This window comes from Loxodonta africana, chromosome 5 (assembly GCF_030014295.1).
Source record: "Loxodonta africana isolate mLoxAfr1 chromosome 5, mLoxAfr1.hap2, whole genome shotgun sequence".
Classification (NCBI taxonomy): Eukaryota; Metazoa; Chordata; class Mammalia; order Proboscidea; family Elephantidae; genus Loxodonta; species Loxodonta africana.
The window spans coordinates 27,701,703-27,723,106 of NC_087346.1; the positions used below are offsets into that span (position 1 = coordinate 27,701,703).

The 21,404-nt window shown below is 38.0% G+C and overlaps 2 protein-coding genes across 2 annotated transcripts in view; one reads left to right on the top strand and one right to left on the bottom strand.

Moving 5' to 3' along the window:
• The first annotated feature begins 4,678 nt into the window (after positions 1–4,678).
• Positions 4,679–6,759, top strand: C5H4orf3 (chromosome 5 C4orf3 homolog). The gene is made up of 2 exons (XM_003410497.4): positions 4,679–5,104; positions 6,651–6,759. Coding segments are annotated over exons 1-2 (207 nt in total). The 5' UTR covers positions 4,679–4,898; the 3' UTR covers positions 6,652–6,759.
• A 2,254-nt stretch (positions 6,760–9,013) lies between these two features.
• The window catches only part of USP53 (ubiquitin specific peptidase 53), a 66,720-nt gene continuing 54,329 nt past the window's right edge, over positions 9,014–21,404 (bottom strand). The window contains exons 15-16 of the mRNA XM_010590521.3: positions 15,155–15,254; positions 9,014–12,567 (exon numbers count right to left, since the gene is read on the bottom strand). Coding sequence (XP_010588823.1) covers positions 11,721–12,567; positions 15,155–15,254 — 947 coding nt within the window. The 3' untranslated portion in view covers positions 9,014–11,720. The remainder of the gene's footprint in view (positions 12,568–15,154; positions 15,255–21,404) is intronic.

A 21,404-nucleotide genomic window follows, 5' to 3' on the forward strand; every position in this document is an offset into this window, starting at 1 on the left:
AAAGAGACGAGGACTTTCCTCTAGAGCTGACAGAGAAAGAAAGCCTTCCCCTAGAGCTGACACCCTGAATTTAGACTTCTAGCCTCCGAACCTGTTAAGAAAATAAATTTTTGTTTGTTAAAGCTACCCATTTATGGTATTTCTGTTACAGCAGCACTAGATAACTAAGGCAGAATTTGGTACCGAGAAGTGGGGGTGCTGCTCTAACAAATACCTACAATGTGGAAGTGGTTTTGGAATTGGGTAATGGGTACAGGCTGGAAGAGTTTTAAGGTGCCTAATAGTAAATAGTAAATAGTAAAACCCTAGATTACTCTGAAGAGACTGTTGGTAGAATCATGTACATCAAAGGCAATTTTGGTGAAGGTTCAGAAGTGAGGAGTGCTACAGAGATGGCATCTATTGTCTTAGAGCATACATATGGCACCAGCAACAGAATGTTGCTAGAAATGTGGGCATTAAATGTTCTGCTGAGGCTTTCAAAGGAAATGATGAACATATGACTGGACAATGGAGGAAGGGTGATACTTTTTATGCAATGACAAAGAACTTGTTTGACTTGTGTTCAAATGTTTGGTGAGCTTGAGTATTTCGCTGAGTAGATTTCTAAGCAAGATCTTAAAGGTGCCGTGTGGTTTCTCCTTGCCACTTACAGTAAAATGCAAAAGGAAAGAGATGGACTTAAAAATGAACTGTACAAAATGAAAACAAAACTTCAAGATTTGGATAATTATGTTGTACAAACTAAGAGCACATGGCCTAGAATTTTAACCAAGGATGTGGTGACACAATCTTTTGGTAAAGAGATTAAGCCTATGACTAATGAGTCTAACCAACTACCACAGCAGACAACCCATAAGCTTAGACTGAAGAGGACAGAGAAAGAACAAAAGAATACAACACTTCCTGCCTCTTGGAATTCTACAGGCAGGAAACAGGCCAAAGGAGCTATATCTGTTGTCCTCCAATAAAAGAGCCATCCCTGGACCAGCTCAGGGATCAGCAGAACTGTTGGAGGGAGCATGGCAAGCAGAGCTGCCTTGGTCTCAAAGGGTGGGGCCACAGCCTCTGGGGTATCAAAGGGTAGAGCCACACCCTCCTAGGTTTCAGTTGGTTCCATAGAGTGTGGCTTCCATTCAGTTTGGCCAAGAGGATGGGGCCGCTGCCCAAAGCTGAGGGGGCACGGCTACCATGCCCAAAGGGCAGAAGAATAGGGCCTGCTGAGGGCGAGGGTGTGGTGTCACCATTCAGATGGACTAGGAGAATGGGCTACCCAAAGTCAAGGAAGCAATGTTGCCACCCCAGTGAGCCTGGAAGGCAGAGCTGAAGCCCAGGGCCAAGGTGCATCCACCCAGAATCCAGAGAACATGGCCAACACCCAGAGTTGGAAGGGTGGGACCCTTGCCCAGATGGTCCCAAAGAACTGAGAATTATATTTCAAGCTTTGAGAGCTAATGTGAATTGTTCTAATGGGTTTTGGACTTGCTTGGTACCCATTATTTATTCTTTCCCTCTAATTTCTCCCTTGTGCCTGTTCCACCATTGTACTTGGAAACAGACAACTTGTAGTCTAGATTTCATAGGTTCACAGATGAAGAACTTTGCCCCATGAAGAAATATGCCTAAAGTCTCACCCATACTTGATTTAGATGATTCAGAAGATGAAATTTTCCTTGAAGTTGATTTAAGACTTTTGGGATGATGTGATGGGGTAAATGTATTTTGCATGTGGCAAGGGTATGAATTTTGGGGGGCCAAAGAGTAGAATATTATACTTGTGCCCCCCCCCCCCCAAATTTGTGTTGTAAATCCTAATCTCTATGCTTGTGGTTATAATCTCATTTGGGAATGGGTTGTCTTAGTTATGTTAATGAGACAGGATTAGGGTACTAGTGTATGGTGTGTCTTAAGTCAATCTCTTCTGAGATATCCAAGAGATTAAACAAGTGAGAGAAGCAGAGATGGGGGAAGACAGATGCCAAGCCACATAAAGATCACCCAGAAGCAGATGCTCAAAGAGACAAAGGATCTTCCTCCAGAGCTGACAGAAAGAAAAAGCCTTCTCCTAGAGCCAGCACCCTAAATTTGGACTTCTAGCCTCCTAAACTGTAAGAAAATAAATTTCTGTTTGTTAGAGCCATGGTTTATGGCATTTCTATTATAGCAGCACTAGATAACTAAGTAGTATGGAAGCATTACAGTTCAAAGGAAAGAGTGTGCACCGAAGTCCAAAGGCCAAGAGGAGAATAGTTTCTAGGAGGAAGATGGATGGAAGCAATCTGGCAGAAGCAAAGGGTGTTTGTTGGGCACCAGATTGGCGATGTAGGGTGGAGCCAGATTAATAGCAAGGTATAGAGATGGGAACTGCTAAGGGCCAAAATGAAGATAAAAGAGAAGCTGCAACAAACAGCAATTAGCTATGAAGGTAGCACAACTCTCAAAGAAAACTATCATAGGTATGTAAAGCAGCGATGATGGAAGAGAACAAAATAACTTGATCTACCAATCAACTAGTTTATTGTTGGGACAGGCATCCAATTTGGAAAGGAGAAAAAGATAGAGGAAAGATAAGAAAGAGATTACTTATGATAAACACTTATGTTTCCAGATGATTATTAAAAAAACAAGGTTCTTTACTGTTGGAAAGTTTACTCTATATAATTTAATTCCTAGGATGATTGGGAAGGTGCTTTATCATATGGACATACTGGCTTGACAACTGCCTAAAGAAATCTGCATTACCTTAGGTCAAAAATAAAGTCACCACTTCCCTCCTGAGAATTTACATCATCTGAACTTCAGAAGACTTGTAATGTCGTCTTAAAAATACTGTCTTTGGCTTGATAGCCACGGCACTCCCAGACATTATCTTCCCTACTGTACCCCAATCAGAATAATTCTGAGGATGGTATTATGAATGTGTTGAAACACAGCTGCAGTGTAACAATTCAGTCTGTAGTTCCTGGTGTATATTTTTTACTTGAAACTGTGAAGTAGAAACAATCAGCGGGACTGGGAAAATGCTAAACTCTTTAGTTGCTAAGAGTACACCTGAATATTGGTAAGGTAATTCCTCTGAAATTAAACTGCTTATAATTCATTTCTGTCCATTATATGGAATAAAAAAATCAATAGGATTTTTTTAGGGGTAGTGTCTGAAGAAATGATAGGATCTTCCAATCGAAATTAATCTAAATGGCCCCTCCCTATTTGCATTATTCCAAGTCTGACAGACCTTCCTGTCTGAGGAGATTCAACTATACTACCAACATCCACTCATGGATTAGCATGTGTCTCTTTGCCAAGGTCAAGTTTAAGACCATTTCAGAACTTTTCTGGTTTGTGTCAGGCTACTTCTACACTAACAATTTGAATAATGTTACTGAATCTACCAATCGCTCCTTGGAAACCCTATGGGGCAGTTCCACTCTGTTCTATAGGGTCGCTATGAGTCGGGATCAACTCGTGGGCATACGTGAACAACATACCACTAATCAGAAAGAACTGATCCTGAATTTCCAGTGAGAATGCTTCCATGTCAGGTAGGGGTGACAGTTTGCCTGCCTCCTCTAATTTTTGTAAAGTCTCAATGTCACTTAAAATTAGGGTCTTTTCTAACCAGCAGATAATTTGGGATACATCACACGATCTAGTTAATTCTCATTCCCAGAACCTACAAAGCAAAGGACAGTTAGTATCTTTCTTAAAACGTAGTATACTATGTTTGTCTTTATTATCTGACAACTGATTTGGATGCAAACTAAGCAAGGTGACACAGCTGCAGAATAGCATTAAGAATGCTGGATTTTAGTCAGTTTTAGGCTTTATCATTCTTTAGCAACCTTGGGCAATTTGCTCCTTTTGTGTTTCATTTTCTAATTCTGTAAAATGGAGTGATCCCCACTTCAAGGAGTCTCATGACTATTTAATGACAGTTTATTTAAAAACACAACAAAGTCAAGTCTTCATTCACTAGTATCCTACTAATAGAACCATTTTACATTTATGCCTCCTGGACAATTCAGTATGCATAATCTGACAAGTGGAGAGGATATCTGAAATCTGAGGTACCAGGGAAAATCCAGGGACTGGCCAATCATTTTTTTTTTGTAATAGATTCTGATCTGGCTGGGATCACACTTCCCAACCCTTGAATCATTCTTAAATTCACTAACCTGCAGAATTCTTATGTTTTGCTTGTAATTATGACGTCTACTTCATTAGTACTGTGTAAAATGCTAGGGACCGTACCAAACCCACGCAAGGGTGCCTTCCCAAAACCTCGGTGGTGGTGCTGCTTTTCGTCATAGCAACAGTGCAGGACAGAGTAGAACTGCCTCATAGGGTTTCCTAGGCTGTAATTTTTACGGGAACAGATCGCCAGATCTTTTTCCCGTAGAGCGGCTGGTTGGTTAGAACTGTTTAACTTTCAGTTAGTCGCCGAGTGCTTAACTATTGCGATATCAGGACTCCTTAAAACCTTGGAATAAGGACATACAAGGAATATGGAGAGGTGACAAAAAGTAGCTCCAGGGCGGAGACCATCACCTGATAAGCACGTAACACGATCGTGATTTCCGGTCCTGAGAGAAGGTATTTCTCCAGCGGAACCTGAAACACCAGGATAAGGGGCGGAACGCAGCAGGGCGGAAGTGGACGGGCCTGCTCCTTCTGCTTCCGGGTGGAGCCCGTGCCACCTGCCCGCTGTCACGGAGGCAGCCGACCGCGGGCGTGGCGCCTGTGCGCTGGGAGTGGCCGGCACAGAGTCCTTTCCGGGGGCGAGCGGAGCAGCGGAAAGCGCAGACGGGCCGACTCGATCCAGTTTCCGGCGCGGCCCACCCGGAAGTGCGGACGGGCTTTTCTAGGTGCTCGAATTGCGGTGCGGCGGCGGGATCGAGATGGAGGTGGGCGCGGAGGCTGCGGATGAACGGGACGGTCTCCGGGAGCGGCGAGGCTTGAGCGAGGCTGGGAGGCAGGAGCAGAGCCGCCATGTGCAGCCGCAGTCCGGGCCCAACGGGATTCCAAAACACTCCTACTGGTTAGACGTCTGGCTCTTCATCCTTTTCGACCTGGTGGTGTTTTTCTTCGTATATTTTATGCCCTGGTGAGTATCCTGAATGAAGCCATAGCTTGTTGAAGTGGTGAGGGGGTTGGAGACCACCTACAACATTTTTTTTGAGGTGCGGGGGCGGGGGGTAGGGACTGAGTTCCAGAGGGTTTGTATATGTCTAAGGTCACACAGTGGCGGAGTCGGGTGGCTGGGGAGTTTAGAGGACTGGGGTGAGTGCCTTGCCCTGGCACCTCAGTGGAGGGTCTTTAAAGGAATGTGGAGGATACTTGGCTTCATAATTTTTTTTCTTCTTATATTCTGCAATGAGGCCAGCTGGGTTTGAGTTCCTGTGCTATGGAACTGGGGAAGTTTAACTCGAACCTTGTTTTCTCATCTACGATTTGAGACTGAATAACCGGGTCAGACGGGTATTAAGGGTAAACAAAGTAGTGATTTATTTAAGAGCGATTTGCATGTTGACTGGCAGTAGTAAGTGCTCAACTAAAGCGATTGTTATACAGCTGTTTTACCACGAGCAGTCCAGGACGGTATCTCAAACTTAACATGTCGGAAATTGAACTCTTAACTTCCTAGCCAGGTGTACTTTTCTTTCAGTGTTTCAGTGTACTGAAAGTAAATAGCAACTTTATCCACCCAGTTACTTCTGCCAGAACTCTGGAACTCTGACGTTGCCCTTTTCTTACACACACCCATACATCCCAAAACACCAACAAGTCACAAAATTCTGTAGATTCCACTTGAAAAAATACCTTAAATCCATGCCGTCCATTTTCACTACCACTTTGAGAAAAGGCAGTTGTGACAGGAGATAAAAAGAAGGAACTCAGAGAATGGAGGAGGCAGTGATGAAACAAAAAGAGGGGCAAAGGACTCAGATAATCAGGGAAAAGCTACAAGTTCAGAAGCAAAGCAGTAAGATAAAGCAGGGGGACCTGTGGAAGAAAAGCGGTGCCGCCCATTTAGACATTAAACAGCTCTCCTAGACTTTAGAGTTGATTGTTCACTCGTTATGTTAGCTCCTGTCAGTTGTCTCCTCTCAAGTCATCATGCTTATGAGTACCATGTGTCCAAGATTTTATATTCAGTTGGAGTTTTTACTTCTGATATTTGCACTCCTTGATAGCCAATCACTGCCTTGTTCCCCCGCCTCCCATCCACAAATTTTGGCAAACATTTGGGCATAAGCTTATTGTATTTCAGGCCTTATTGTCTCTGATCTTGGATGATGTGGCAAGTTAGAAAGCAGAGGGTTGAATGGAGAGAATGGAAGGGACGGGCTTTCCATAAAGTCCTGTCAAGCCATTTGTAAAGGGAGAGTTTCCACCCTCCCCCCCCCCTTTTTTTGGTAGTGATACCTCAAGTATGATGATTTTTTTTTTTTTTTTAAGACCTGAATTTTTAGCTCCGGAATCCCTTACAAGAAATAATATAGGCATTTTTATTTTTTGCTCTTATTCATATGTAAATCATTTGGTAATGGGTAAGTGACTCTGGAACAATCAAGATTTTCAGCAGTTGATATAAGTGTTCAAGTGGGAAGGAAAAGGAAACATTGCTGACAAATATTTGGTTCTTACAGACTGGTTTGCCTGGTATCTAAATTAAGAAGTTGGCTTCTGGAGTGGCTTCTGAAAATGACCACAAACTTCTTGAATAAAGAAGACAGGCAGGACTGTGCAGCAGAAGAATTTCAGACTCCTAAAGGACCTTCTTTTCATTTTACACATTCTGTTATTCATTTGGGGACTGTATTAAAAGGGGAGTGATCTCACTCATAACTAAATTCTTAAAACTAGACCCTTTTGTTCATGTTTAAAAACTTTTCAGACATTTGATGGCTTTACAGGGCCTAAATAGAAAAGTATTTGTACTTAAGGGCTTAGTGTATTAATTAGCAAATATAGTCATTCTTTTGTTTAATATTTTAATGATTGGTCAAGGTTTAATAGAATGCAAATAATATGGTGAAATAAAAACATGGTGAGGTATTTATAAATTCAAAAGTAAATTAGTCAAAAGCAAGGACAGGAGTTGGAGAGAAAGAACAAGGTGTTCTTAAGATGCATTAAGAGACTGTAAATAACAGAAAGCTTAACAGAAACTGCTGGCCCACAAGGTATCGGCTATGAGTTTTTTAGATTTAAGTAGGACTGTGTTAAGAAAAGATGTGTTACGGTTGATGGACACAAACTTAAGAGAAAGTAGGTAATACCCAGTATTGGAAGAGTAGCTTTTATGTCCTCTTTCTTACTTGGAGGCCTCCTCTTTTTCCTTTTTAAACCATTGAGTTCCCTAAAATAGGACCATGTATTTCAGAACTATTTTTTCCTGTTGTGGTTATATTAAAGATGCTTGTGACCAAAGCCTGATTTTTATATCTGTAACTTACTTAAATACTTCAGCAGGTGCTGGGTAGTATTTCCGCATTCAGGAGATAATTTGAGTGCTTACTGTGGCCCAGGCAGTGTTTTAGGGATAGCAGTGAACAAAACACAAAAATCCTTGCTGTAATGGAGTTTACAATCTAATTTATCTAAGTACATGTTAGTTAATGAGAATTTACATTCCAGGGGATGATTAGCTAGCGTTTAATCAAAAAGGCCACACTCCCAAAGCAGCTCTACTCTAAGGACTTCAGAAACAACTTCTTCTAGCCTTAGGGGATATCAGAAATGGGCTCTCATTGATGGAATTAGTGACATTTGATATATGTGAATTGGCTAAGATATTTTGGGGATATTCTCCTCCCATAGAGACAGGGTGTAACATCTAGTAAACTCTACATAATCTACCTTTTAGAGATGCTTAGGGCTAAAGTCAAGTCCAAGATTGATTTTGGAGAATTCTGATTGCCTAATGCTGACTATAAGGTTAACAATTACAACTTCCAGGTATTGTTGCATCTGCCTAAAGAACCCTTTATGCAAGGTGTGGTTGAAGTATCTAGAGCACAGAACTGGGACTTGATTGAGCTTACCAAGCAGGTTGTACAATCTTTTGTTCTGTTTGCTAAAAACTAGGTTAATAAATGTTTACTTGTATAGCTGAATTTGGTCTGACTTGCTTTTATTCTAACAAGTTCCTGGTAGTGAGGTTGTGAGGGAATTAGGCCCATTATCACTAGGGTGCCTGTGTGCCAGAATTAACTCAAGAGCAATGGGATCACTCACCTACCTGTAACTGTTGGCAGCTATTACTACCTTAAAGAACCTAACAGTTACACATGACCAAAATGACTTAGATCAGTTCAAAGCAGTTCCCATATAGCTTAATGCTAGGTCACACATAAAGACTTCTTATCATACCTTTTGAACCTAAAATCAGCCTATTCCAGTAACTGTCAAATATTGTGCAGATTTCTGTTACAGTTAGGATGGAGAGATCTTAATGTGACATGACTGGAAATGGTGAGGGCTGCGTCTGCAGACGATGAATACAGCTAGGAAACTGACCTTCTACCACACTGTGCCAGCTCAAGTAGAGTGCCTGTTTAGTGCCCACAATTGAACGTGTTTAAGAACTGGATAAAGGGACACCAAAAAACGTTGGCAGACTTGCTACAACAAACACAGACACCAAAATAATTAACATCAGTGTGATTTTAATCTGATAAATTTCATGTGAGTGAAATGATTATTCCAGTTATTTGAGATAAAACACCTTTTAGGGGTATGTTAGCTTGAAAATTTTAGGATGTCAAGAGCTCTATGTAACTAGCCCAATTAAAAAGTAACTTCAAGTGGCATGGGACTAGATACGGCGACAACAGGATATTTAGGGTCAGTGAGACTAAACTAGATGGTGCTCTAGGAACAAGAGTCATCAAGCTATGGACCCCACGGGCCAAATCTTGCCCACTGCCTGCTTTTGTGTAGCCTGCAAACCAAGAATGGATTTTAAAATGATTAAAAAAAAAAAAAAAAACTCGATGACACATGAAAATTATATAAAATCCAAATATTAGTGTCCATAAATAAAGTTTTATTGGAACACAACTGTCCATTTATGTGTTGTTTATGGCTGCTTTCACATTACAATGGCAGAGTTGAACAGTTGTTACAGAGACCAAAATACTCTCTAGTCCTTTACGGAAAACGTTTGCTGAATCCTCTAGGAGCTACGCTTTAGACCTTGCTGGAGTTTCACTGTTAGGAAACTCCTGTGATAATATTTTATAATCAGTGAAATTACAAGTACCTTAAACTTTAAATTGACTTACATTTTCCATACAATACATAATCCATGTTGGGGCAGGGGGAGTGGTTTGGAGGACACAGTTCCCATGTTCAAAGTCAAGTCCAACAATATTAACTTAAAAATCTGTTTATCTTAGTTTTTTTTTGAACCAGAAGAAACGAGTTTTACATGAAAATATAATGTTCTGAAGATATCTGAGCATTAACACAATTGGTTGCATTACAAAAGTTTTCATAATAATAACCAGATGAAAACACTTATAAAAATAAATAGGCACCTTAGAAGTCAAAATTCTACATGTGAAGGATTAGTAGTAAATGTGTATTCAATCTATGTTTGGAGTGTTGAATCCACATAAAAACAGTCAGTTTCTAGTTTGTTTAGTACTGTTACATAATTCAGGAGGTATCAACTGGACATTTCTATTTGATGTTCGTAACTTCAACTGTGAGTTGAAAAGATGAAACTATAAGATTGCCGTTAAAATATCAGAAATTAGTTTAAATGTTCCAAATAATAATATACTTTCAACTGGACATCTCGAACAAATAGAAATTAAAAAGAAAAACAGAAGGTTTTTGAAAGCTATTAAAATGCCTGATGTAAACCTATTTGTCTAGTATTTTACATTGTTATAAAAAAAAAAACCCAGTGCTGTCGAGTCAATTCCGACTCATAAAAAAGCAGGAATTAAATACACTGACATTTCAAATACAATTTTACAACCTTTACAATATTTACAAGCCTTCCATACTAAAAGTTATGTTAAAAACAAGCTTTCCTAAAGGATAAAATTTAATTTAGTTGGTATTCAAGTATTTCTAAACTAAACTATAAAGTAATAATCACCTTACTGTTAGAAAAGTCTATTAAAAACTTGAAAATTCTCTACCAGTGGAAGACAAAATTTGGCCAAGATTTGTTAACTGGGTGAGGTCAAACGTTTACATGCAATTATTTGCTATTTATCTAAAAGTATTCATTTTTAATCATTTACATTTTGGAATATTTTTTATGGAATCAGTCAAGATATTAAATTTACTAATTAGTTTACTCTATAAAATTATTTTTATGAAGTTTATCAATTGATGAATGTAATAATAATTTTGATTTTGTAATTCTTACTCCTCTGGAATAGATAATATAAAACTATTCAAGACCAGCTTAGTATAAGTATGGAATAAAATGGCAACTAATGAAATAAGGCATTAAAATAACTTATTTTCACTTGTAAGGTCATACAGTAATGGAAAATTCATTTTTTTTTTAAACAAAGCCCTCTCCACGAACATAAAACTGGGAGTAAAATTACTGGTTATTTAGAGTAGAAAAAAGGAGGGACACTCACTAAGACATTTCATTAAAATTAAACCCTCTATATGAATGGCAGAAATTTAATCTGGAAACCCAGGCAGATTTACAGTTTCAAGAATATGACAATCTATAAACTGTATTGACAACCTATAATCAGGTGAGACTAGCCGGGGAATTTCAGGCAGTCACAGTGACATTCGCAATGAGAGGGCCCTACGCTAATCACTAACACTGGTTATTAGCAGCCCAAAGTAAACCAAACCAAAATAAAAACCTTTCACATTTCATATAAAATTAGAAACAAATGTAACAAGATAAATAATATACTAAAGTATCTTAACTATTTTAGCTTACATGGCTGAAGTAATATTACTGCATACAATAATCAAATGTATGTTAATTAGGCATTCTGAAGATAAAAGTTCTAGGAACAAAATTAAGTTTCTTCTGTACTGACCTTGAGAATTTAATTAAAAAATTTCTAATCGTTAAGGCATTTTTCTCCCCCAAATGCTATGTATTTCATGGGTTATTTTTTTTTTAAGACACTTAAACAGATCGTATGTAGTAGACTATCACAGAAGTCAAAAACAAATGGGTGAAGCCCTCTTTTGGTTACCCATTAGAAAGTGCTTCTTCATAAAGCAAATTTTGCTTTGACTAGACAATGCATCACCTGTTATTTTTCAATTAGCATAGTTACAAATCTATATACATGCTTATGGGTTACTTTAATATGTATGTAAGCCACATAAAAGAGGGACAAATTTAATTTTTATTCTGCTGTGGCATATGATAAACAACTTTTGCATACCCCGATTTTCTATTTTTCAAGGCATGCAAAACTATTAAAGGGAACTTTAAAATTTTCAATAAGTTGATCACACAAAAAGATTATATATATAATTTAAAATTGCCATGTTTTTCATTTTCTGTATCTCACTAGGTATGGTCAATACGTTTCTATTTCTCATTTTAACAGCCTCTGAGAAGTTCAAGCTTGCCAATTTCCATCATTTATCCATTGCAATGTATGCTACATTTTTATTTTTGGACAACCTGAACCAATACTATTATGTAACACAGGTCCTAGCCCTCTTTCAGTATGAGAGAGTGAATTATTACAAAACCTACTGCTCTACGGGAAACAGAGTTTGGGCCTCTGGTGGTATTTCAGTCTATATGTATCAGTCATGCAGCTGTCAACTGAAAAGTAGGTAGTTAATGAAACTGTCTCACTTGGACACGTAGAACCAGTATCTAGTTCTGGCTGGCAAAACGCGTCAACAACTGCACCTACATCTGCCTGAAAATCATGAGTTGAAGAGCTGGACTGGTAGTCTGGTTTGTTGCCAACATACTCTTTCACTTGAAATGTTTCATCATTTATGTATGTACTTACTTCTAAACCGGGTTCTGAAACTGTACTTTCACTGTGCTTTGGAAGACTCAAAGAATTAGCTTTAAACATCTCTGTAAGTTTGACATCAGGTGTGGATTCATTTTTCTCTGACTCTGGCACACTAGTTGCAGCATGTTTCTTTGGTGGCACAGGAGGCGGTAGATTCTGGCAAACAAGTTTTGGCATCTGACAGCCATCAGATCTGCAGACTGACTGACTTGCATGTTCCCTGGATAAAGAGTTCTCAGAGTAACATTGTTCCATCATATTTTGCGGCTGCATGATGGAAGCAGTTTCTGGCTTTAACCCAACAGTTCTTGTGTGTGACGACCACAATGGAGATGGTGAAATTATTTCATTAGTGTTCACTCTCTTTCCAGAAGCAGAATGATCATCAACATGAAAAGGTAAACCTGTTCTCTCAGAATTTTCCATATTAACCCACTCAGAAAATTCGCATTCACTTGATTTTTCAAGCTTCTGTTCACCTGACTGACGGATGTGCTCTCTTACAGTATGGTCCTTGGGTATTTGTGGACTGGATGAAGGGAATAACTTTCCACTGGTTTCATGTGCATGTGACCTGAAATATGAAAACAATATGAAAATGAAAATTCTCTAATTAAAAAAAATATATATATGGAAAAAGAAAAATACCATATGCGAATATGCAAAGCATGGGAAAAATCAAACGTGTCCTGTAGTCTGACTTCTGAATATGCAGTGTATATTATTTTTGTAACATAACAGAAAAGAGGAGATATTTGTAACCATTAACGTATACTGTTTACGAACCCCAAATATTTACGCCAGAATACATGAATGCTTGCCAGAAACATCCATCATTACCAAAGTCAGATTTTCTAATAATTAGAAATATAGTAATTAAAAAACTCATTACCAATTTACAAACACTAGAATTACATTTATTTGTGATAAAATGTAGCACAGAACTTAAGGGAAATGTATCACAAGCAAACAATTCAATACTCTAGGAATTCTGATAAGCAATGCTACAAGGATAACATGTTCTTATTTTCAAGTGCCGTCGAGTTGGTTCTGACTCATAGCCACCCTGTGTACAACACAACAAAAGGCTGCCCAGTCCTGTTCCATCCTCACAATTATTGCTATATTTGAGCCCACTGGAAATCCTGGTGGCACAGTGGTTAAGTGCTACGGCTGCTAACCAAAATGTTGGCACTTCAAATCCATCAGGGGCTCCTTGGAAACTCTATGGGGCAGTTCTATTCTGTCCTATAGGGTTGCTATGAGTCAGAATTGACTTGATGGCAATGGGTTTTATGGGTTTGAGCCCACTGCTGCAGCCACTGCGTCAATCCATCTTGTTGAGGGTCCTCTTCTTTTTCACTGAACCTCTACTAACTATGATGTCCTTCTCCAGGGATCGACCCCTCCTGATAACATGTCCAACTTATGTGAGATGAAGTCTTGCCATCCTCACTTCTCAGGGCATTCAGGCTGTACATCTTCTAAGACAGATTTGTATACTCAGTATCCTTTGCTAACACCCTAATTCAAATGTATCAACTCTTCTTTGATCTTCCTTATTCATTGTCCAGCTTTTGCTTGCAAAATACCATGACTTGGGTCAGGCCCACCTTACTCCTCAAGGTGATATCTTTCTTTTTTAACACTTTATAGAGGTCTTTTGTGGCAGATTTCCCAATGCAATGTGTCATCTGATTTCTTGACTGCTGCTTCCATGGGTGTTGACTGTGGATCCAAGTAAAATGAAATCCTTGACAACTTCAGTATTTTCTCCATTTATCGTGATGTTGCTTACTGGTCCAGTTGTGAGGATTTTTGTTTTCTTTATTTTGAGGTGTAATCCAGACTGAAGGTTGTAATCTTTGATCTTCATCAGTAAGTGCTTCAAGTCCTCTTCACTTTCAGCAAGCAAGGTCGTGTCATCTGCATATTGCAAGTTGCTAATGAGTCTTCCTCCAATCCTGATGCCGAGTTGGTCTTCAGATAGTCTGGCTTCTCTGATGATTTGCTCAGCGTACAGACTGAATAAGTATGGTAAAAGGATACAACCCTGACACACGCCTTTTCTGATTTTAAACCATTCAGTATCTCCTGTTCTGTTCAAATGACTGCCTCTTGGCCTATGTACAGGTTTCGCATGAGCACAATGAACTGTTCTGGAATTTCCAATCTTTGCAATGTTATTCATAACTTGATTCACACGGTCAAATGCCTTTGTGTAGTCAATAAAACACAGGTAAACGTCTTTCTGGTATTCTCTGCTTTCAGTTGAGATCCATCTCACATCAGCAATGGTATCTGTCATTCTACATTCTCTTCTGAATCCAGCTTGAATTTCTGGCAGTTCTCTGTTGACATACTTCTGCAACCGTTTTTGAATTACCTTCACCAATATTTTAATTGTGTTAGTATATTGCATAAGAATAACAAGCTAATTAAAAATAGTTGGTCAAGATTACTTTTATTTAGGTAATAATTAACCTCTAAGGTGAAGATAAGGAGCTCTGGTGATGCAGTGGTTAAACTCTCAGCTGCTAACAGAAAGGTCGGCAGTTCAAACCCACCAGCCGCACCATGAGAGGAAGATGTGGCAGTCTGCTTTGTAGAGGTTTATACCCTCGGAAGCCCTATGGGGCAGTTCTGTTGTGTCCCATAGGGCTGCTATGAGTTGGAATCAACTCGACAGCAATGGGTTTGGTTTGGTTTTGTAAGGTGAAGATAAATACCATGTTGCAAACATTTTATGACAATTTTTTTTTCCTCATAGATATTATGTGGACAAGTGTTTTTGAGTTAAAAAGAGTTGAGGCTTTGTTAGGTAAAGGGAGCTAGGCTCAATCAAATCTCAGCTCCATTACTTTGGGCAATTTACTTAATCTAAGCCCCAATTTTTCTGTTTTGGAAAATATCACCTAACCTTATAAGAATGCCATCAGGATTCTTATAAGACAATCACATATTGTATTTGGCACTTGGTAGGCCCTCCGTCCTTCGGCCTACATCCCTTTTGATTCCCAATAAGGTAGACGTCATAATACTGTAGACTCATTGTTTTCTGGGTAGTAATATGTATTTATGTCTTCTGATAAATAAAATGAGTTCCTATAATACATGCATTTTGGGAAAAGGTTTTAATATTTCTGAATATCTATGATTACCTTCTAATTAAAGGATTTTTTATTTGCAGATGTGATGATTCTGGGTGGAACTCATGAGATTTATAACCTACTTCCAAGTTCTTGAAGTCTTTTCTAAAACCTGGATGGAAAACAAACAAAAAAATATTTAATTGAACTCTCAGAATTTGCTGCATTTATACTTCTTATTTACATAAAGTTTTCTATAAAGAGAAAATTCTCATCTAATTAAAATAACAAAGGACCAATTCTTCAAGACTCAATTCAAACGGCATCTCTTTCTGAATGCTTTACGCAAAATTAACAGTTCTTCCTCAGTTTATCACTTGATGGTGCCAGCACTGCCAGATCAGGGCTATTCCCACTGGGTTATGTGGAGCTGTGTATGTTTCCCCTGCTTTATAAGACACAATCTTTACTGATAAAGTGGGAAAATCCTCCGTTTGATAGAAGTGTTGGGTTGAAGTTTGGATTCACAAATTACTGTTTGGTATCTTTAGGCAAGCCTCTAAACCCCTCACAATCTCAGTTTTGTTTATATAATGAAGGTATGTTTTATACTTAACCTCTCAAGAATGTTAGATCAACTGAATTAAAATGGGTGAAAGGGGATAATGATATATAAAATGTTATTTCTCTGTTTAGCTACCATTTATTGACTGATTATATTTTAAGATATTGATGTTAATTATCACACTTAATGTTTACAACGACCTAATAAAGAAACTACTCTTATCTCCATTTTACAGATGAGGAAACAGGCTAAGAAAGGTTAAGTAACTACCCAAGGTTATATAACTAGTAGATCACAACCAGGTCTGTATGATTCAAAAACCTATGCTCTTAACCATTGTGCCATATTTCCCTCCCCCCTTACAATTACTATCTCCAATTTTAACATATAATAGGCATCAAATAATTTCTGAATTTAATTTTAATAAAGTCCTATGGGAAAAAAAATACTAATTAACAATGTGATTGTTCTTACATTCAGGCCCAGTACACTACAAAGATTTCAGATTCCAAATTAATCATCCCCCCCACCTTTTCTTTTTTTTTTTACTATACCTAGCCAAGATTAAGGCCTAAAGGCCAATATGGCACCACATAAATGATGGCAAGTCTACTTCTATTTCTCTCTGAAAATTCATTAGAGAACCTTTAACAGTATTAATGTTTAGAATAAAACAACATCTCTACTTGGATCTTTCCCTACATAATATTACCTAAGCTAAAACAGTGTTAATACAAATGACTGCCTGATGCCATTGTGTTGACTCCGACTCATGATGACCCAGTATGTGTGAGAGTAGAACTGTGATCTGTAGAGTTTTTAATGGATGATTTTTTGGAAGCAGACTGCCAGGTCTTTCTTCTGAGGGGCTGCTGGGGAGGACTAGAACCTCCAACCTTTCAGCTAGCAGCCAAGCACATTAACCATTTATATCACCCACTCACTGCCATCGAGTCGATTCCGACTCATAGCAACCCTATACCACCCAGGGACTCCAAAAAAAATTGACTACTGCCCTTGTGAGGAGGCAGTGGTTTAGAGGGGCTTGTCAGCTATGGTCTTCCCCCTGGTAGCATCTTTAAGCTTCGAAACAAACAACTCCCCATCCCTACCCTCTGAAGCCTGAGTTTAGCAGGGTTAAAAAGAGACTTTCTTTAGCTAGTCATCAAGGTGGCTGACCACCTCCCCTCCCCACATCCTAGGGTGATCAGGTGGGAAAAATCTACATTGCATGCTGTGTAGTGAGGCACACACACTTGGGGTATAAAAATTGCTAGAGAAGGGACCTCGGGGTCCCTCCCCAGCTGTGGTGCTAGGGGAAGCTCGCATTGCAGTTTTTTAGCCCATTTAACTAAGTGGAGCCAGAGGCAATCAGTGTTAATGAAGGCCCTAGAGCCCCTACCTAAGATGTATCTTGGAGCATGCAAAGAAGAGTTTTCCATCATCACCCAGACAGCTTTTGAGCCAAGGGGGACAACTCATCACAGAATTTTTCCTGTTGTAAGCTGTCTGCTTCTTGTTGTAAGTAATAAAAGCTATTTTCCATGTGCTAACGCTCTGGGAGCCTCTTGGATGTTGAGGCTCTGACTGGAAGGCTGTAATATTCATGGAGGACTCACTATTGGTGATTGGTGCTCTTCTTCTAATGGCCTTTTGGCTATTTAGAAATCTGGGACAACCTGTGAGTGCACCACAGTCCTCTAATCTTTAATAACTATAAATGAAAAGAGCCTCCTGATTATAAAGCAGAAACAAAAGCCCTAAAAGCTCAAAATTATTTTATATTGTGAAGATGAAAAAAAAAAAAAAGGGCAAGCTAATACATTTGAATTTGTATAGCAGTTTACCTAACACCATCCCAGTTTTTGATACTCCTTTCTGGGAGACAAGTGAATTGTATTTGAGGACCAGAAAGACTACAGGGAGCTTTTTCCTTTGCCAAACACGAGGCACCTGAGGCACCAGTATACTGAGAGAAATGTTACAAGCGCCAAGGTATGGCCAAAGCACTGAAGTATCCTTGGAGTTCAGTAAATTTCAGTAATTATATACTCTTATTTGGGCATTTATCCTCACAACAAAAGAGCTACAATTTATGAAAGACCAGGTCTTGTATTATTCTAGTTTATCACGTCTCAAAGTGTGGCCTAGGAACCCCTGGAGGTCCCTGAGATGCTTTCAGTGTTTCATAACAATACTGTTATTTGTCTTTTTCAACAGTGTTGGTATTTGCATGATGGTGCAAACACAATGATGGGTAAAATAGCAATCAAGGCAGTGACACCAAACTGTACATTAGTGATTGTATTCTTCACTGCCACACACTTGTTAAAAAAAGCCAGCTTCACTTAAAAATGTTTGCTGCAGCAGTAAAACTTGTTTATTTTATTAATGTACTTAATTTATTCATCTTTTCAGTATTCTAAGCTAGGAAATAGGAAGTATACATAAAGCACTTCTGCTGCATACCAAAGCACTTGTCTGTTTTAAGAAAAAGTATTTGTAAGATTGATTGAGTTGTGAGCTGTATTTAGGTGGTTTTATCATGAGCACCATTTTTACTTGAAAAGATGACTGACAAACTTGGGTCACTCAAACGTGGCTATCCGGTAGACGCTTTCTTGAAAATGAAAGAAATGAAGCTGTCACTTCAAGGAAAACAACTGATGATATTCGCTGCCAATGGTAAGATTCAAGTTTTCAAATAAAAGTAAGAATTTCGGAAAATTTTTATCCACTACCATGAGTTTTGTAGCTTTCCAATGCTTATAGAGATTTTCTGCTAATACTAGTGGTGATATTAACAAATGAATTTTCTTAAAATGTTGTAAATGGAAGTATGTCAGCATTTGAAAGACTTGTATTACTCAGCAAACCAGTGTTTTCCAAATGGCAATACACGATGTTACAAAATCATGTATGGGTAAAAGATCCATTCAATGTGCAAGGTAGACCAATGAAAAGTTAACTAATACGATTTCAAATTTCACATTGCAAGACCTTTAAGGAACTACCAGCTGTTGAGTGTTGGGGCAGTATCAAGGGAGAATATCCAAAATTATCTGAAAAGGCAATTAAAATACTCCTCCCTTTTCCAACTACATAGCTAGAAGAGGCTTCATTTCACAACAGTCTGAATGTAGACAGATATGAAAATCTAGCTATTTTCTATTAAGCCTGGCATTAAAGAGATTTGAAAAGTATAAAACAATGCCATTCATCTCTCAATTTTCTTTTGAAAAATGTTATTTTTCATGATAAGTGTTACTTATGTTAACATGTAATGGGTTTATTATTTAAATGAATAAATACTTAATTTTTTTTAGTTTTTAATTCCAAATATAGCAAATATTGATAAGATACAACCTATGGAAGCAAAAGTTTGAGGTCCTTAATAATTTTTAAGAGTTTATACTATCCTGAGGCCAAAAAGTTTGAAAACCACTCTTCTAATTGATTGACATTAGCTATCTCATTTAAGCTTCACCTCACAACTCCTGTAGGAGACAACCCTGTATACCCAAGGAAATTGAGGGTCAAGGAAGTTAGGTGATCTAACCAAGCCTATATAAGTGTAAGTAACAGCATTCAAACCCAGAGTTAACTCCACCAGCTAATGTTCTTTCTACCACATTGCAGGCTCTCTTTTGAATGCAAATGGTTGATGCACTCATTTGCTAACCTGAGAGGCTGGATGTTCGAGTCCACCAGAGGTGCCTCAGAAGAAAGGTCTAGCAAACTATTTACAAAAAATCAGCCACTGAAAATTCTATTCTGACACACATAGGGTTTGCCATGAGTTGGAGTCCACTTGATGACAAATGGTGTTTTTTAAAATACGAGGTCATTCTACTGAATTGCCTTCTGATGAAACTAGGCCATCAGTTTGAACATCAAATAAAATGATATGCTTTAAGGTGCTGATGGCTACAGAAGACACCAAAACATATGACATTAGCTTGGATTTTTCAATCAGTTGCTTGTACATTCCTAGTAGGTAGAGTTTTTCTGTATTCTCCCTGATTTTTAGTTGCCCTTTTTATCATCTTCATTTGTCTGTTTCCTCTCATTCACCTGCTTTCTAATCTATTGTACAACAAATCTACGAAATGAAGACTGCAAGGAAAAGAAAACAAAAAGTTATTATCGCAATTATTTATTTTTTAAACAATAACGAGAACTTTTTCTTAGAAGCTATTTTATCCCTAAATTAACCTTTTGGATACATTACAAACAAAAACATACCCTGTCACTCAAAATTCAGCTGGAATCTACAGTTGATCAAAACATCTAAATATTACCATATTTTAAAAAATACATGATGATCAGGGTCTGCAAGTTAAACCTTGGGAACAGTTTACAAGGATTCATATAATATACATGAGAATTTAATACCCTGTATGCCATTTTTTTATGCCATATTGTTCACATAGTAAATGATATCTCCTAAGAAAAACTTAAGATGGTTGAATGACGGGAACAAAAAGTCTGAAATTAATTTGTTTGAGATTTAACACTCTTACTTCCACTAGATTGCAGTACGATTTGATTGTACTATATGTACCTTTTTCATTATCATTTCCCAAGAGGCTAACACAGTAATCTAGCACACACAGGGTATCCAATGAAAGTCTGCAGAATGAATAAACAATTGCATGGAAAACATTGTTTTTCTTCTTTTAAACCACCCCCAGCCCTGCCTGCCATCTTTCCAACTCAATGATCAAGGATGACCAGATAACAGATACTGAGAAGAATTCTTCCTACATTTCCACCCTACTTACCTCAAGTCTATGAAGGATCATATTAATAAAACTTTAAAAATAAAAGACAGTACAGTAAAACCTGCGAAAGCCAGAACCCATGTAAGGTGGAAGCCTGTCAGAGAAGGAAAACTCAATTATTTTCCACTAAAAGAAAGCAAAAGAAAAGTGCTAAGACAGCACCCATCCAATGCAGAAAACTTATGAGATCTGGAAAAACAAGGCAGTCTCCTCCAGTTCCAGCTCTCACAGGTTTGTTTCACTGTCTAATTTATCCCAGAGAATCTCTCTAGAAGTAATATATTATTTTTCCTGCTTAATAGCTGCTGATAAATTGAACACACTGCCTGAGGTTCAAAACCTATGCTACTTTCTTTGACAGCTACTTATGATTAAAAAAAAAAAGTCAAAAAGAACTTAATCTTTTAATGTTTAAAGCTTGAAAAATTTATAAATTAAAGTTACATTATAATTTTCCAAACACTGTGAATTTTTAAGTTTGGAATATTATTTCACTTAAGTTATCCATAATTTCAAGTTTAATATTCATGAACACAACAATTTGTATAAAAAAATAATTCTTTGCTTTTGTTACAGTGTCTACAGAATGGGCAGTAGGAGGCAGCAGAGGTTTTATAAACATGTCTGAAATTTTAATATCACTATGGCAGCCATTCGACTAAGCAAAATTCCAACTAACTTAAAAATAGATGTGTTATTTTTCTCTTCTGCTGACATAGACAACTATGTGTCTTTACTGGGAATTTTGGCTCCAGGTTCTTTGCAAATCTAAGGTAGTCCAATTTTAACACTTGGCATGGAAGAAACCTCAACACCAAGGTAAGAAGTTTTAGCTAATACGGCTAATTTTGATACTGTGAAAAACAAAACAAAACAAAACCAAAAACCATTATTCAAGAAATCAAAATATATGCTTTATCTGAAAAACTAAGCCAGGTTTAAAACATGCTCATATAGCTGACAGTATAGACAA